The sequence below is a fragment of the Abramis brama genome, assembly GCF_963993115.1.
Source record: "Abramis brama genome assembly, chromosome: 19".
In the NCBI taxonomy this organism is placed as follows: Eukaryota; Metazoa; Chordata; class Actinopteri; order Cypriniformes; family Leuciscidae; genus Abramis; species Abramis brama.
This window is the reverse complement of record NC_139981.1, coordinates 21,157,324-21,176,203: the sequence shown is the minus strand read 5'-3', so window position 1 is coordinate 21,176,203 and position 18,880 is coordinate 21,157,324. Positions and strand designations below refer to the sequence as shown.

General features: G+C 37.8%; 1 protein-coding gene across 1 annotated transcript; it reads left to right on the top strand.

Annotated features, from left to right (window-relative positions):
* Positions 1-414: 414 nt before the first annotated feature.
* On the top strand, positions 415-17,094 carry sgpp1b (sphingosine-1-phosphate phosphatase 1b). The gene is made up of 3 exons (XM_084092598.1): positions 415-1,350; positions 8,875-8,964; positions 13,248-17,094. Exons 1-3 carry the CDS (start codon positions 676-678, stop codon positions 13,797-13,799), a joined length of 1,317 nt encoding a protein of 438 aa, XP_083948724.1. The 5' UTR covers positions 415-675; the 3' UTR covers positions 13,800-17,094.
* The last annotated feature ends 1,786 nt before the right edge of the window (positions 17,095-18,880 follow it).

Genomic DNA, 18,880 nt, shown 5'->3' with positions numbered 1-18,880 from the left:
TTGGTTCTACTGTTGACATATGTAGCCTACACTAAAAGCATTTTCGTTCAAACCTATTAATCCCAACGATTAGCACTTGACGTCTGCGTTTAAACCAGCCCACGCAAGATATATTAAATTATCCTAAAATAACACGATTTAGCAATCAAACCTTTAGCTCTGTGAAAAGTATTAGCCACCACGTGACAATGCTGGCTCGCCGATGTTTCAGGAACTGCTGGGTACTATTTTAAATTCAAGTAGGGACAATAATTGGATGAAATAGTATTTAATTCATATAAAAAAATCGATGAGGTGAAATATTAATCTTTTTTAATTTAGAACCATGGCACCTGACCAATCACAGCCAAAAACCGGCTTCTAAGCCCCTCCCATTTTGAATCTCCGAAACTTGCTTTCTTCGTTCTCTCCACCGTATTTCTATTGCTCGCACGGATCTGTCAGTAACCGGATACGGCGTGGGGTCAGTACTAAGTAGTTTTTTCGTGTTAATTTTCTCCTCATGTGTCAATGAATATTTTTATCAGTTGTTATAAGTCTCGTTTAGATCGGGGTTTTGTTATTAGTACGGGAATGGTTTAATAACCCACTCCCACAGCACGGTTCACTCTCGGTAGCTCCAGCTTATCCCGGTCTTTACCAGGTGGCTTCAACTTGCGCAGTCTGTCGCTAAACATGGCAGGAGGGTTGAAAGTGGGATTCGTGCAGCTCATGCACTATTTGCAGGACCCCCAGCACGTCGCGCGTTTCCAACAGCTATGCGGGGTGCGCGGAACCGACACACGTGACAAAATCAGTAACGGGGTAACGGGCACGCGCCATGGGGATGTAGATAACGGAGGCGGGGATGCCACCCGCCGTAGACCAGCAGGAGCAGAGACCGACAGGGAGAAACGCAATAACGGCGTGACGAACGGAGCTGCGGGAGAAACCGGGCGGCCACGGGATAAGTACGAGGACGACGCTCAAGGATCCTCGGTGAAGCCGTTGCGCAGAAACTCTCTCACCGGAGACGTCGGACAGGAGTTCATCATCGAGAATAAGTTTCTCTTCTACCTGTTCACGCTCGGTACAGAGCTTGGAAACGAGCTGTTCTACATTTCATTCTTCCCGTTCTTCATATGGAACATAGACGCATATGTGAGCCGCCGGCTCGTCGTGGTCTGGGTGTGGGTCATGTATCTCGGCCAGTGCACGAAAGATGTGATCCGGTGGCCGAGACCTGCCTCGCCCCCGGTGGTAAAGGTGGAGATGTTCTACAACTCGGAGTACAGCATGCCCTCTACTCATGCCATGTCCGGGACCGCCATACCCTTGTGCCTGTTCTTGCTGACCCACGGTCGATGGGAGGTAAGAACATCACGCCATTCAGAGTGTGCACACAACAGTTGGATGTGTGTGATGATGTCAATCATGAGTAATGAGTTTCATTGTTTAAAAAGTCTATTTATTTTGAAGACAGACAGCACAAGCACAGTTTTCAAGCAAACATACACAAATGCACTTTGATTGAAGAAAAAAGTTATTGCTATTTAGAACTAGTACTGAGGAAAGGCTCTAGTGTTATTTGTTTGCAGATGCCACTTGTTTAGATATTATTATTATTATTATTAATTGGCATTCATACATATATTTTAAAGTAACAATGAAATATTTACAAATTCTTATTTTTATGGAATATTGCATTATTTTTTATAAATGATTTATCTGTGCACATTTGTTTTTAAATTCATGTGCCTTTATAATTATCAAAAACATTAAAGGTAGAGTAGGCAATTTCGGAGAGGCTAGCAAAAGCAAGCTAGCTTTGAAAGCATTACATCAAGAAGTTTTTTTTATATAATGGTTTAAACAACAAAACAATACAACATACACTTCGGAGCCCTTTAGATCAAGAAGTCATCGCTGCAGCCTGTAGCGCAATCACATACTTGATATCAAGTACGTAGTTGATAATGCGCTATAGTAGGTTTCGATTATGTATGAAAGTTTAAACGCACATGCGTGTGATTACCTATTACATTATACACAAATTATATTATTGTTATAAAAATCTGAATGACATATGACATCCACACGAACACTTTTTTTTCTATGCGCTTTGGCCGTTTGTCCTATCTCCTTTGTTCACATGAGGCGAATCTGTGCAATGGCGAACGTAGACAAAATATTGCTGCTTAATAACTGTGCTGACAGGGCTTATTACATACAGATAAATGCACAGTTCTCCCATTATATTGCGGAAAAAAGGTGTCAGAATGCAATACTACGCAGGTCACTGCTTATGAAAACATGTTGTTAGCCTACCAGAACCAGTAATAACTTTTTTTTTCAGGCTTCTGATTGGCCAACATGGCTTTACGGTTAGGGTTATATCGCCACCTGTTGGTTTGGCATGCTCTTGACAGCACTTATAGTAGGGCTGGGCGATATATCGCATGACATTGTTATGCGCATCTCGTCAGTAAAGCCGGTTCCTTCATTAGTAGTAAATCGCTATCACCGATTTACTACTAATGAAGGAACCGGCTTTACTGACGAGATGCGCATAACAATGTCATGCGATATATCGCCCAGCCCTAGCTTATAGCATGTTTTCGTGTTTATATGTGGACAGAGTTTTTTTTAAACCATGCTTGTGTGGACGCGATTTTTATTATTATTATTATTTTTTAACGAAATAGGAAAAACTCAGTTTATAAAAATACCCGTGTACGTGTGGACTAGGCCTTTATTTGACAGGATATATTAAAGTCTGCGTGAACCGGAAGTTGCAAACGACTTTTCTCCAGTGCTGTGACGTATTTCCCAGTGAAACGGAATATTGAACAGAGGGCAGGGTTTTACTCTAGCGCTCCTCCTCTCCATCTCTCGCTCATAACAGACTAACGATTGGTGGTTAAGCGTTTCCCAACCCAAGTCCTCAAACCTACGTCATCAGAGAAGGGACGCCATTCCAGACCGGAAGTAACTTTTCAGACTTTGATTAAAGATTACGACGGCAATGTTTTTCTGTGTTTTAACTTGCACGGATTAATTGTTCACCACAAGACTAGTAATATGCGCTATCAAAGTAAATAGGGTCAATTTTGATTTCAGTTGGACTTTAATGGTTAACTAAGAGTTAGCAGTTTAACTTGATGTCTGTAAATGTAAAAGCTTTAATGTTTAAATTCATCCACAATAGCCATGCCATGTTTTTCTCCCTACTGGCAGCTTCAAAGCTGTGTGCAATTTTGAATTGAATCAGTTTAGATATGCATTTTGTATTTTATCTTCAATGACACTGCCCACATTAGTGTTGTATTATTGTAATCCATAAATTTACACAAGCACTGTGACATGATAGATATGCAGAAGTCGCACTATAACTAGTTATTCAAGCTGTTTCTCTCTGATTTTTGTGTCTATTTATTACACTTTTATTTGTATGCAGCACTGAGGACATTTTCAGATGAATAGGTGAACCAGTAGGCACAGGTGCATATTAAATTAATTTTACAGATTTGGCTCTGTAATCTTTAAATCCTAAAATAAATTTAAATCCTTTACTGGGTGGGTGTTGTTAACAACAATGGCCTATATCAGGGTGCACTTTAATCTTCTTTTTTTTATCCCTGTTTAAAGGACACTTTTTAACCCTGTGTTAAGCTATGTATTCAAATTTGTGCTTTATTCATCAAGTATAACCAACTTTAAGTTATGAAGCTAACCCTAAATTGCAAGTTTCAAATGCATACAGTGTAAACCTCTAAATTCTAACACAGGGTAACGTATGTACAATGTGAAATGGTGTTACAGACTTATTTTCTGTTATGTTTTGCTGTATCAAAGTAGAGAGAATTTTATTTGAGTCTTATTAGTTCATTTGCAGCTTATCTCAACCTGATAACACCTATTACAAAGTAATGACATTGACCTTGCATTGCAAAATCAGGAGAGGGTGAGAGTAAACTATTCTGACCTAGAAAGCAATGAAGAACAAATGCCACATATTATATTGTGATATAACCACATGATTCTATTGTTGGTGCACCAGTCTTTTAACTATTTAATGAGACTGTTCTTGAGAAATGCCGCCAACTAATACAGAATGACCTTTAGAATACACAAACAACATTGACTGGTTTGACCCTTGAAAGTGCTCATGCATTTGTAACCTTTACGCTTTTATTATGTAACATTCCTCAGAAGTTGGCTATAGTCTCACATTATAATAAACAAACTGTATTTGGGTGGATTCAGTTGGATTGTTTGCAGGAAGATGATCTGGGAATGTTTGAGAGTTTCTGTGACTCTGCTGAGTCAGAGTTTACATGATAAAATAAACTGTTGCCTCGTGGTGTTGTTTATAGGTGCAAATCTTCATTTTGAGTCATTTTCAAAATGACTTCATTTGAGTCATTTTTACAGATGCTTTAAAAGGACAGTTCTCCTTAAAACGAAAGATCTGTCTTGTCATTCCAAACCTGCACTTACTTTCTTTCATGGAAAACTAAAGGAGAAGTTTTGCATAATGTTCATGCTGCTCTTTTCCATTCAGTAAAAGTGGACGGGCACTGGAGGCTGTCAAGCTCTAAAAACATGAGTGCTTTGCTAGTATATTCCAACAAATATAATAGCTTTGTGTGAGGAATAGACCTTTAATTTCTTTAGGTCACCAATTCACTTGTATTGCACGGAAACAAACAGCTGCTTGGACATTCTGCTATAAGTTACTTGAGTAAAACATGACAGAATTGTCATTTTTGTGTATATTTTAGATGTATATTCTCAGGTTCCACTGAGCCTGAGGTTATGCATGAGAAACTTTCATGAGACTCCAATCCTTGCTTTGGGTTTTAGAAACTAGTGGGACTAGTGAGTGTTCAAGGCAGCGTTGTTTAGTTTAGTCTTATCTGAGGGTGCTGAGATTGATTTTGGCCCACTCACTTGTGTCTTTACCGTCAGTCATCAGCAGACTTCTGCTAGTTCACTGATAAGCACACTTTCTTCCACCCTCTACTTATCTCATTCACTTCAATTCTGATTTATGTCTGTCTCATCTTTCACACTGCTATTGTTTTACTTTTTCTTGTATCATCATTTAATTATTATTATTATTATTATTAGATATAATTTGATGATATTGTGAATGCAATGGTGCCATTTACTTCGGGTAGCTCATTGCATATTGAAAAATGGAAGTCAGAAGAATACAGATCAAAATTATTTTGCGTTAGCAAGCTGCAGTTTCACAATACATGAATTACACTTACGAATAACAGTAAAATGCTGCAAATAATTTTTTTTCCAAAGATTCTTGCGCATGCTGATACTGAAATGTGACGTGAAAACACGGCAGACTGCTGATTGGTCAGAGAGAATCGTCACTATTCACTGCGTCATCATTTCCTGCGGCGTCGCTATGACGACCAGGTACTATTGTGGAGGTACTATCTGCAATGAAAAACGGAGCGAAAAGCGAGCCGAGTCGAGTCAAGTCGAGTTGAGCTGTTACTGGTAATGGAAAAGCACATTTGTTGCATTATAAAAAAGTTATTGTTTTCAATAAAAATGTTTTTACATGAAAGCATGCTTTTAGGAAGCACTTCTATAGAAATGATACAACAACTGAAAATGGATAAAGTTCAACAATTTGCACATGGATCCACAAATTTGGGATCCCCATATCTCTGGGATTGGACTATATAGAGCCTTAAAATTTTAAGAACCAGAGTCTAAAAATATATTGAGGTATCTTTATTACTTTATTATTACTTTATTACAGGCATGCCAACTTTGGGTGGAAAAACATGCTTCTTCCCATTTTTGAACTGTCAATGCAACAAGTATTACTAAAGAAAACAGAACGTATTAATATACCTACCCATCTCTGTGTACAAATAATTGAAGGCTGCTGCTATCTTTCTAAAGTCGTTTTCTCCCCTCTGTAATTTGGCTATGAATTTTAGGTGCAAATTGTAATTTTGACCCTGACACTCACACACTGTACATTTTCAGACTCCATCATCATGGAAATTAGACACATTAATCATTTTTTTTATTTTTTTGTATATTGTTTTTTCTGTGATTTTTGCCTTTTATTGTGACAGGACAGTATAGAGTTGACAGGAAACAAGGTGGTAGAGAGACGGGATGGGATCGGGAAAGGTCCACGAGCCGGGACTCGAACACAGGCCGCCCGAGCGCAACAGCGCTACATGTCGGCGCACTGACCACGAGGCCATCGGTGCCGACACATTAATCATTTATAATTTAGTTTATACACACACACACACAAAATCAAATCTTCTCTCACAAACCAGCATACACAGTTGCAGAGAGCTCACTTAAACACACACACACCCACACACAAAATCAAATCTTCTCTCACAAACCAGCATACACAGCTGCAGAGAGCTCTCACACACACACATAGTCTATAATCAGAGGCAGATGGTCAGCATATGAGGTTAGCTGAGGCTCAGATGAAAGGGAGGGAAAGATCTCTGTGAGTTGGTTCAGCATGTGGTCCAGTGTCATGTGGTCTCAGGTCATGAGGTGCGGTTCGGATCTCTGGTTCTTTTAATGGTTGTGTCTCTGATGTCTATCTGAATCTCTTGACTCAGTGTTTACCCTACAGTTACACTGTATGACCCCAGAGAGGTGTGTGTTACAGCATGTTCATATGTTCTGCTGTCAGAGAAAACCTGTTCAGACATAAGACTCTTCTCCATAATTTTAGAGTTCACTTTGAAATGTATCTTCAAAGTTAGTCATTTATTTGATGCGTAGGTAGTGTAATGCTTTTCTTGTGATGGATCTTTTATCTGTTTGTTGACCAATAATAGTCATTATTTTTGCTATTCTGTTTTGTGATGCCAGTGGTGCAGCAATTGCATACTTCACTTCTTAAGTGAACAAAACTCTGTCTTTGAAACCACTCTTGCCTGAGAAGAGATTTTCACATAGCAGACGCATGAGTTCTCCTTTTCTCTTTCATTTAGGATGGGCTGTCTTTTGCAAGGCAAAGCAGAAGTTAGAGGTTAGAAGGTTTGGAAAAATACCTACAGTTTCACAGAGCTTGGGGGAAATGTCCTGTTCCCCTTTATGATGTTGCACTGAATGGAAATTTCCGAGTTAAAGCAGCCAGAGGTTTTACTTGCTGTGTCATTTTCTTGGCAGCTGGGGTTTCACTGTAAATCCATCGCTCTACATGTTTAAACATGGACGTTGGTGCATGTAAATCTCTGCTGGAGTGTTTAAACTGCAGTAATCTGTCTGAGAGGGATATAGGTCGGCAAACACACAGACAGACGACATAATCCGAATGAACCACGACTGTAGGAATGTGTTGCTTTTTAGCTATTAGCCTAGTTTCAGCAATTTAATACAAATTAATGTTTTAAAATAACCTGAGAAAACCTGAGAAGGGGTACACATACATTGTTTACTGCATAAACCGCTCTACTGTTCAAACGTTTGTGGTCGGTATCAGAAGTGACAGTGAAGACGTATGTAATATTACAAAAGATTTCAGTTTCACATAAATGCTGTTCTTTTAAACTTTCTATTCGAAAAATGTATCACGGTTTCCAAAACACATTAAGGAGCAACTGTTTTCAACATTGATAATAATGAGAAATGTTTCTTGAGCAGCAAATATTTCTAAAGAATCATGTGACACTGAAGACTGGAGTAATGATGCTGAAAATTCAGCTTTGCCATCACAGGAATAAATTACAAACAAGTATATAATTTAGATTGCAATAACATTTCACAGTATTGCTGTTTTTACTGTATTTTTGTTAAAGAAATGCATGTAAGCATAAGAGACTTAAAAAAAAAAAGAAAGTTGTATCAACCCCAAAATCTTGATCAGTAGTAGGAATAAAAATGTGTATACTGAATGTTATTGTCATTCTAGACGTCCTGCTATTGATAATTATGAGCGAGTTTACAAAGTTCTTTTTGAAGAACTTTTTTTAAAGTTTCCCGCTGGCTATGGCTCTCTCTCTTTTTATCTGCCTGACCATCTTTTGCTTTGTGGGTTGGTAATTGTAGTTAAGTGCTTGTTTTATGGTGTGCTGAGGGTTTGACTTCAGTGTTTGTTGGTTGTATGGCTGTTTTACCACAGGAGGGGTCTGTCTGTGGGCAAATGACATTGTGTTATGCAGCAAGTGATGAGGATGGTATGGTCATAGATACTACCATGGACACTTGAGACATATGGACACACATCCAGAACAGATACCCTTCAGCCTCATGAAAGCAGGTTAGCCTTAGCTGTGGTGTCACTGTGACACTGGGCCCACAGCCAAACATGAGGACATTGTGTGCGTGCGTGCGTGCGTGTGTGTGTGTGTGTGTGTGTGTGTGTGTGTATGTGTGCTTGCTTGATTCTTAGAACACCATCTGTGCATAAACTGTTATATTGTGTTACGGAGGAAATTTTACACGTCTGGTACAAACCATAATAACACAACTCACAGAAATGACAGAGAGCAAGACAGGCAGATCTTCTTTCTCATCTGCCATCTGCTGTAGTCATGTGTGTGCAATAAAGATAAAAGCAAATCAGTCCTATCCTTTGCTGGTAATTCGTGTACATTGATGGACAAGCTTGTACAATTGCTTAACTCTTTTTAAAAAGGTTTCAAAATTCACTTTAAGGTATGACTGTATGCAATTGATGTTGTAGATCAAAATGTGAATGGAATGTTAACAAAAGACTTTTGTTTTACTCCTAAATTGGAAACCTGCATTTTAAAAATGCATTAGAAATTTCTGAGCCAACCAGTGGTTAACATTTACACCACTGCTGATGAATTGCATTGTGAAATTTTGCAGAAGTTGTCTGTCTCATAGTGAAGTGTGTGTTTATTTCCACAGTATCCTCTGCTGCTGGGGCTCTCCCTGGCCTTCAGCTGGTGTTTCCTGGTGTGTTTGAGCCGCATATACATGGGCATGCACTCCATACTGGTAAGACAAATTAAAACAAAACATATTATTATTTTTATTTAATAATTAAAGATTTTAAGTTGCAGTGTGTAGGTTTTTTTGGGATGCATGATAAATCTGAACCATATTTTTTACAGTTCGATTACCTTTGCCATTATCTATTTCTCACTTAAATAAAACAAATTAGGTGGTTGTTTTGCAACAAAGTGGAGATAGTTCTGTTAATAACAATAGATCTGCTGGTGAAGAAGTGATCTGAAGTGAAAAAAAGTATACACAAGGGAGAGATATCAGGGAAAATGAAGAAAGGGGAAAGGAAAAGGGAAGTGAGAGAGAGAACCTTTAATAATTTTGCACAGTCCCAACCAAAGGATTTAGACTTATTTTCTTTTAAGTGACAGCCATACAAAAAATAGGGTTGTCTGTGGTTTCAAAATTGTTGTGGGTGTGTGGGATGGCCTGGATGAGTGTGAGATTTCCCAGCCTGAAATTCTGTCCTAGTCCAGCCCTGAAAACATTAGTTTAATAAGAGGGTTAAATGTAAATTCATTATGAATAAAAAAAAATCCATACTGCACATTATAATGTTGTGATTCCTAAATTCACTTGTAGCATTTACATTTTTTTTTTATTTTTTATTTTTTTTATTTAGGTAAAAATAGCATATTTCAGTAGCCACTTCCATTTATCAGTTATCAGGCAAGACAATAAAAATGTGATTTAAAGGGGTGGTATAATGTAAAATAGACTTATTCTACAATATGTAAAATAAGTCTCTATTGTCCCCAGAGTGTGTATGTGAAGTTTTAGCTCAAAATATCCCACAGATCATTTTTTACAGCATGTTAAAATTGTCTCTTTTTGAGGGTCAGTAAAAACGTGTTTCGTGCGTGTCCCTTTAAATGCAAATGAGCTGCTGCTCCCGGCACAGAGGGCGGAGCTTCACGAGCTGGTGTGTGTGTCAGCAGCTCCAGACAAGCACTAAAATGTCAGAAACTGTTCTGCCTTTTATGTTCAAACCGAAGTCAGACAATAATGGAGAGACTCAAGAAGTGACAACATGTAGAATGCAACGGGACGTTTCTGAATGGATAGTTGATGAATTTATGTTGCTGATGTGGAGTTAACTATCTTCAATTAGCACATTCTGTCATGATAATCTATAAAATCGCTCGTGTGGGAACTGTTGTAAGATGCCTACAGAGTGACATGTTATTGCATTTGTGTTACGTACAGTATTGCATGTGAAAAGACGGATGCGACAGCTTTAGCAGACTCACAAATGTGCTGAACTACAACAACTCTCCTCTTCTCAATATGGACTGCCAGGGTTTATGTAAATTTTAGGGTTAGTGATGTCACTAACCCGGGAGGAATGTCGTGTAGTCCCTACCAGCCGTTTGTTGTTGTCCTTAAAAAACGATTTCTTTAAAAGCAATTATCTTCCTTTGCTTTGAACTTTGAGCGTTGTACTTTGCAGATGTTGTTTATGCTCAAACAGCAACGTTACACACTAACTAAAGTTAAAAAAGTGAAATCATAATGAACCACCCCTTTAAGAAGACTGCCGCTTTCATAAAGGCCAGGTAACGTAATGAGGTTCCTCATGGGGCGTGTGTGTGCGTGTTCACCTTAAGGCAGTCATGCTGGGAAGAAACAAAACCCCTGGTGTATCTTTATCTTTACTCCTCTTTCTTTTAGTGTGAATGCAGGTCAATTTAGTATGCCTTTGCTGAACGTTTTGTCATTTTGAAGGAAGATAACATTTGACTTGAAGAATAAGTGAGTTTTTGTGACCTGAGGCTACTGGAATAGATAGACTGAGCGGCCTGGTATAACTATATCCATCTGTTTATGCTCATGTTGCCTGATGCTGCCCCATAACCCCCATCCATTATAAACATGCGTGTTCAGACACAGTAAATCCCATTGGTGATGTTTTAAGTTTGACATCATCTTATTACAGTAATAAACGGTGTAATTTCACTGAATGATTTAATCTTTGGGCGAGTTGTCTGTCCGTCTGGATGACATGGTTTTTCCTCAGTCCTGAAAATGTTGTTTCATCTGGGTGTTCTGCTCCATGTCTGCTCTAAGCGGTAATGTTGCCCTCAGGGTGACCTCATCCGTCTGGTTGAACTGTTGGGGGGATGAGTGGCCGTTGCCCTAGAGATTGTTCCCATGGAAACCGTGAGATTGTCTTAACATTCTCATAGACAAGAAGGGTTTGTGAAACTTGTCAGATCTGACACTCTTTGGGAAATGATATGGGCAAATAAACGCTTATTATAATATTTTTTATCTTGATTATGTTGCTACATCAATATGTTTTAAAATGTATAAATTGACTGTTTCAAGACCCAGAGTGGCTCTAATCTTTCATTCAAGCTTTTATCTCTAGATTTTATTCTTTTCTCTTTACTGGAATGTAATTTATAGCCCTTTTCTTATTTTTATGGTGTGTTTGCTTGCACAAATGTGGCTTGCTGAAAGCTATGCCACACATCTGACGATCGACACGGATTCACATTTTGACAGATAAAAAGAATCACTAGGACTAAAGTCAGATAGGATATCTCTCAATCTCACACAAACTCACAAGTACACGTACGGTATATGCAAAAGCTGTGAATCCATGTTCCACAGCAGATGTGGAAAGTGAGCCCACCATGGTTAATGACTGATAGATGAAAGAAAGTGGTGAGTTGTTTAGGGTTAAGTGTGTGTTTGTGTGAGTGACTGAAGGGGAGAGTAAATGTACATTGGCTAGTTAATATTTGTCATATTAATGATGTTTTAAAGGTGCAGTAAGCGATTTCTGAGAAATACTTTATATTTGAAATCAACCCAAACAAACACACTCCTCCCTTTATTTCACTGCTCCCAAAATGCCCAAACATGCAATGCAAGAGTTGATGTCTTTTTAAAGGAACACACAGACTTTTTGGGACTTTAGCTTATTCACCGTATCCCTCAGAGTTAAATAAGTCCATACATACCCTTTTCATCTCCGTACGTGCTGTAACTCTGTCTGACGCACCCACCGCTAGCCTAGCTTAGCACAAAGACTGGAGGTAAATGGCTCCAGCTAGCATATCCAGCTACCCAATAAGTGACAAAATAACGCCTACATTTTCCTATTTACATGTTGTGATTTGTATAGTCACAGCGTGTACAAATAACAAGGTCACATGAGACAGCCATCTTCTAACCGTATACATACTGGGAACTATATTCTCAGAAGGCGAAGCACTGCTACTTGGGCGGAGTGATTGTTAAAAAATGTAATTGGTTAAAATTGGTATCGAAAAAAGTATCCTTCAGGAACCGGTAGTTGTGGGCACGTTGAGTGAGATTCATCTGCTTTAACCATTTTGTTTCTCTATCCTGTCACATTTGCCGGTTTCGCGTCATTTTGGTTGCACTCTGCCACCTGTTGGTGAACTTCGGAACAGCAGTATCCGAAATGAGCAAGATCATGATATTGTACCATTTTAAATAAAATATATACCGATATTTTCCCAGTATTCAAGCAAAAGTTTGTCGTTCGTTTCAATTAAGAGAACTTTTTATTTCATTTTACAGAGTCAAATGAAAATGTCAAATGTTTGTAAATCCATGAGATCAAACCTCTTTCGGTCTCAGTATGCGTTCGCACAGGGTGAATATTCGGTGCTATAAGAATTTTAACTTAAATTAACGATTGTTAATGCGTCTGTTCAGAGTCAGACCAACATGAACATTTGCATGCAGTCGATGTGACAGATTTTTTCTAAGGAGGGGTATTCTAATCTTTTTTCCATTTGCATTGGCCGGCCAATGCGTTTTATATATATTATATCGGAAATATGCGTTTTCGGGTCACATGCCCAGAGCCGCTGCTGTTACTTCTGCGTTTCTAAAAGCACCACCTACTGTAAGGGAGTGAATTTGCATTTTTATTCAGCCTGTCTGCTGGCTTTTACACATGAACCGACACAAATCACTGAATTTTGGTTCCAAACATTTGTGTTAGTTTAAACCTTTTTTGTTCTTTGCACCTGCCATATTTCTTTGTTCTTGTTTATGGCAATGTTTTTAGAATGAATTAGTTTATTATTAGGTCATATTTCCTCTATAGATTTACACTTGAAAAAAGTATTAGTCAAATATGTACATTTCTCTGTCAGCCTCTTTTAAATGTAAATTATCTTTTGTTTTTCATTTAATTTCTTTGTTTTTTTTTCTCTGCACTGCACCTTCACCTGTGTTTTCTTTTTATTCCTGTGGTTTGACGTTAGTGTATTTGTATTTGTCTTCTTCAGGACATCATTGCCGGTTTCCTGTACAGTTTGCTGATCGTAGTGGTCTTCAGTCCTGCTCTGGAGATCATTGACACCTTCAACCGCACCCATCCCTATGCCCCGCTAATCATCATCTCTCTTCACGGGGTTCTGGGTCTCTTCTCCTTCACCTTGGACACCTGGAGCACATCACGTGGCGACACCGCCCAAATCCTGGGCTCTGGTGCGGGAATCGCCTTGGCATCCCACGTCAACTACCATCTGGGCCTATTGCCGGACCCACCTGTATCGATGTTACCTCTGCATCCCCCATCTATCACCCTCAGCCTGATCGCTCTCTGTCTACTCCGCTTTGTCCTGGGTGTCCTCATTCTCCTGGCGACCAGAGCCGTAATGAAGGCTCTCACCATCCCGCTCGTCTGCTGGCTCTTCGGGATTCCCAGCGGCGACGTTCGGAAGGCCAGGCAGCACATGGAGGTGGAATTGCCATATCGTTATATCGTCTACGGAACTGTGGGGCTAAATGCACATTTCCTTGTGCCTTTCCTGTTTATACAAATGGGTCTGTTGTGATTGGGTGAAATAACCATCCATCTTTTCGGCCAATAAGAGCCCAGTTGGACTGCAGAGGCCCTTCCCTTCAAATCAATGATTGGATGGAACTAAAGCCAGTAACACTGTAACACTGTGCTGCACCTTCCAGATGTTCCTCAAATATGTTTTCCATCGTTTATACTGTAGTTTTAGCAGATTTTCTATTCAAAAAACCTGTGTTTGGTGTTGATTCAGAGATTACGGCCCTTTTCGAAGCAGTTGCATGTAAAGTTCAGTAGCATGTCTATTCTCATCTTAAAATCCTATTGTAAACATTTCTACCCTATAGGGTTTGTTATGTTTTTCTCAAGCAATACAGCAGTTTTGCTTATTATCATTAACTTAAGAGGACTTTTGACTAATCTTTTGATGAGTTTTGTTCATGCCACAGTAGGACGACTCAAACTCTTGCATCAAGAGTTGACTGAAATCTTTCTTGCGAAGGTGAGACTCATGGAAATCTCTGTGATGGATCGCCTGAAGCTGACGCCAGCTTTTATTTCTTGTTTGCAATATAGAATCTGAAATGTCATATGTCAAATGAAAAGGCCACCCAAGCATGATGGTTAGTGGTTGGGTGCAGCGTTGATCTTTGTTGTACTTTTGTTGCAGTTAAGTTTCGAATCGAAAGCAGGTTGGACTATTTCTCTGAAGACTTTTATAATGATAGTTGCCTTAATGGGTTTCTTTACACAAAAATTACAATTCTGTCATCATTTACTTAACCTCACAACATTCCATAATTGACTTTCTTTCTTCTGTTGAGCACAAAAGAAGATATTTTGAGAAATGTCTGTGTTTTTGTGTATGTAATGGAATTCAATGGGCTCTAATGTTAATTGGTTCCCAACGTTCCTCAAAATATCATATTTTGTGTTCCACAGAGAAACAAAATCATACAAGTGTAAAAATGACATTAAGGTGAATAAATAATGATAGAATTTTCATTTTTGGGTGAACAATCCCTTGAACTGACCACTCAAGAACCAGTTTCTCTAGGCATTAAAAAGGTGATGCACTAGTGATTTATTCTGAAAAATGTTAAATATTAAATCAGTTTAACATTTATGTTCTTAGATTGAATACATGTCTGGCTCATAATCAGAATTATTCTTGGTCTTTTTTATATCTCAGTCTGCTTTTATTCCGTGTTTTTGTTTTGTTTTTTTGCAAAGAAAATCAGCAATGCTTTCCCTACTAGCATTTAGCTGTGTTTTCAGTCAGGTTGAAACGCAAGTAAATGTCAGGTTTGCCACTAAACCTATGAATAATTCAAGCTGCCTTTTGATAGTCAAGGTTGTTTAATGTGTAGTTAAGATGATTTTGTGGTACTGATTTAAATGCACTGTTCCCAGATTGCACTGCTCTGCTGCCTGCTGTTGTCACTAGGATGACTTTATAATAGGTCAGGCTTACGTGACACTGCTGTGTTTTTATTCTTCCTGTGGCCTTTTGTGTCTTTGTTCAAGTGCAAGTTCCTTTTTTCCATTGAAAGAGAAGGTGGCTTCCTAATTCCTCACTTCTGTAAACAGGATTGTTTTGGATTCTCTGAATAATGAGAAAACCGTGATTCCAAAGTGTGGCCGCAGAGCAATGTTGACCTTTGACTCTTCACCTAGAACAATGGAGATCTCATTTGGTCATTTGAAGGGCGGAGGTTATATATAAGAGACAAAGGACGGAGGTTGTATTTAGGCCAGAATATAAGATCCATTGAGGAGGGGCGTTGCTTTCTGGACCAATTGTTGTAGTTTCTTTACTGCGTGACTCTTTCTGATGAAGTTTGTGGATTGAAGTAGTTTGACTGTAGCATTTTTCCCTCTCAGGCCTATGTAATATGTTTATCACCAATACTTTCTGTAGCTGTAAATCCATTATGGGGGTAATTTTTCCCATAAGCCCCCACACTGAATCTGCAGACTATCAAAACATTGGTTTGCATATCATTCACAAAGCTCTATGCATCCTCTTTCTTGTTAGTTTACAAGAACAATGTTTTGTAATCATTTTTAATATAATTTGATAAAGATTCAACTACTAAAAAGTAGTGCTCTCAGGTCGGTTTAACTAATTTTACTATGCCTAAATTAGAAAATTCCCCTATAATCAGCACCAAATGCAGAAAAGGTAGCAGAATCCGTGTGGTCCTGTCATGACCTAGATTGAGCTCCTGAGAAACTGGTCCAGTGGTGAAGCTCTCATTTAAAAGTGCTTTATTTCCTTTGATTTGGCTTTCTCTGGTTTTACTGGAAATAGCATAGCTTATTCTGAATAAACATCTGATTTAGATACCACTCAGTGCCTTTTATGTGAACCTCTGCTATATTTGATAAGCACAGAAAATGATTCCCATCTGTTTTGTTTTTCATTCTTCTTTCTTTCATCTGAACAGAGCATGTGAAAAACTTTAAGATAAAGTGGAATGTTCTAAATGTAAATGACAGATTGCTGCTCAGTCCATCCTGGTTCATACAGTGTTCTTATTGTTAACTAAAACTATTAAAACTAGTTTTTGTTAATTATATATAAAAAATCTAAATATTAGACAAAGAAAGCTAATTCAAAATATTTGCAAATATTGTAATGGTCCATGCATAATTCACCAAAAAGCTACATGTTAAATAATGTGTTAGTTATACTCACGGGTGTTCAGTTTGCTATCAGAAATATTACATTTCAACAGACCAGTTTCTTTTAGATGTTTAATTCTTTGTAAAATCACTTTTGAGTAGAATTGTTTAAAATGTTTAAAGTCTTACCAAACGTGTCTCAGAAGCTTTGGATACTGTATGTGTGTTTGTGTAAATGGTTATTTCTGGAGCCCTGATTCTTCTTGTGTTAGGTTAATCTTTTTATTTTATTTCCTTTTCAATGATCGAAAAATATTATACTCTAAATATTGTTGGAGGCATTCTGATATTGTAAATTCTCATATATTGTAAAACCTGCAAATATTAAAAATCCTCTCAATTTAAATCTGACTGAATGTTCAGACCTAATAAAAATCAGTTGACCTTCACCCAGCGCTTGACACTGGAAGAATCACACTCCCACAGGGCTGAAAACGCAATGCACAAATGACCATGAATTCAGTGTTATAAGGTGACCTGTGGCTTATGTTCATAAAATGGCTTGTTATAGAAGCTCTGTTCAATGCTTTCATAGCAGTTATCTGATGATCTTTGATTGCGTTTGCATAATATGCTCGATCAAAAGCAAAAAAAACCTATTACTTTTGTCTGTTTTGAAGAAAAAATAAAGAAAATGCATCTTATTTACAGAAGTGTATGACTGGGTTTAATAAGCACACATTGTTCCACAGGAAGTTTGAAGTTCCTGTTGAGATCAATGAGCTCTCTGTAATGTCTGAAATATTAATGCACATGTGTGAGCATTTTTTAGCCAGATAGATTTGCCTTTGCAGTTCAGATTACAAAAAACATCTTCCCTTACACTATTCACTGTTTAGTTATGCGATATATTAGTAAAACGAGCTAGAGTCTTATTTGTGTTCATTCAAAACACTAATGAAGCACATGGCGATCAGTATATTGTACAGTATTTCAGATGAGTTTGCACGAAATCTAATACATCAGGATTTTATGGCTCATACAGTATAATATATTCAGTGAGAATATGAATATGGAGAAAAAGATTTATTCAGAGGCTCAGACTGAAGTTGAAATTCTGATAGCTTGTAATGTAAATCAATGAGATCTTTATAACTGTATAGCAGACTACTTAAATCAAATGCATATAAATATCAGTTGTCACTTCATATCTCCCAGTTATATGTCTAAGGTTATATTTAAATGTTTAGATTCATATTCAAAGCTCTAATTGAGGGGGCAACACATATAATGCAATGCAATCCAAAAAAATGATACGTGGATAATCAAGTAGACATAAGTTGCTTCAGTACAGTAAATGTTCCTATTGAATTTTTAACAATATAAAATTTATTTTTACATTTACTTTATTAAAGATTTCACGGCAAAAAAAAATCAAAAAAAAAATCATGTTGATACTTTAGAGAGGACATGTATCAAACTCATGCATCAAATATGATACAATAGGCTTTATAGGGTTAAAGGCTGTGGTTGTTTTGCTTAGCTTGCTGGCACAGGTGTGTGTGTGTGTGTGTGTGCGCGCGCGTACCTACTCAGCACACACTGTACTCTTCACAATACACACCTCTTTGCTAATCATATGCAGATTCAGCAACAAACACACTCAGTGGAGATAACAGGAGCATCTCTTACACACACTCACACACATACTTTGGAGCTCATTTCAATTAGCTTTATATCTCATGTCAAATGCTCAAATACTTAAAATGTCCCTTTGGGACTTTCATGTGCCCTACAGGCATAAAGAACAGGATCTTTTGGAAATATGATCATAAAGGTCAACATTGGCTTGCTGTATTGCTTCAGACAGCAAAACACTTCCCTTTTTCTGTCTCGTGACAATGCTAATTGCAGTTTCAGATGTCAAGTTTCATTCCTGCTTGTATCCTTTTGGGAGTTTAACAATGTCGACGGGCGGACAAAGGAAAAAGCATCCTCTTTTCTCTACACAATGATACCCTATTCAAATTATACTCTATTTCCTCTAGACTACAATATGTCCTAGTTATTAAATCCTGTCTGATCTTCTCCACCAGTTTTCGACAGTAAAACAGTATAGTAGTAACTGTAATAACTTTTCTGGTATATATTTTGTTTTTGACATGATATGCAAAACAAATTGAAATTTTTCATGAAAATATGTAATTGAAAATACAAATGTAACCGATTAAATATGATATGCGTGCAGTGTGTATATACTATTCAACATTTGCGTTATAACATTTCTCATTTTATAATACTGAGAAACACTGGCATCTAGTGGCTGCTCAAGCGCTTTATAGTCTGTTTCTTACCTCTTCTCATGTTAGATACGAATGCAAATAATAATGTCATCGTGTCTCATATTTATAAATAAAAAAGTGAATTACAGTTCTTTTAGTTTTATAACAAATTAAGCCTGTTTATCGTAAGTTTTGTCCGCGGAACTAA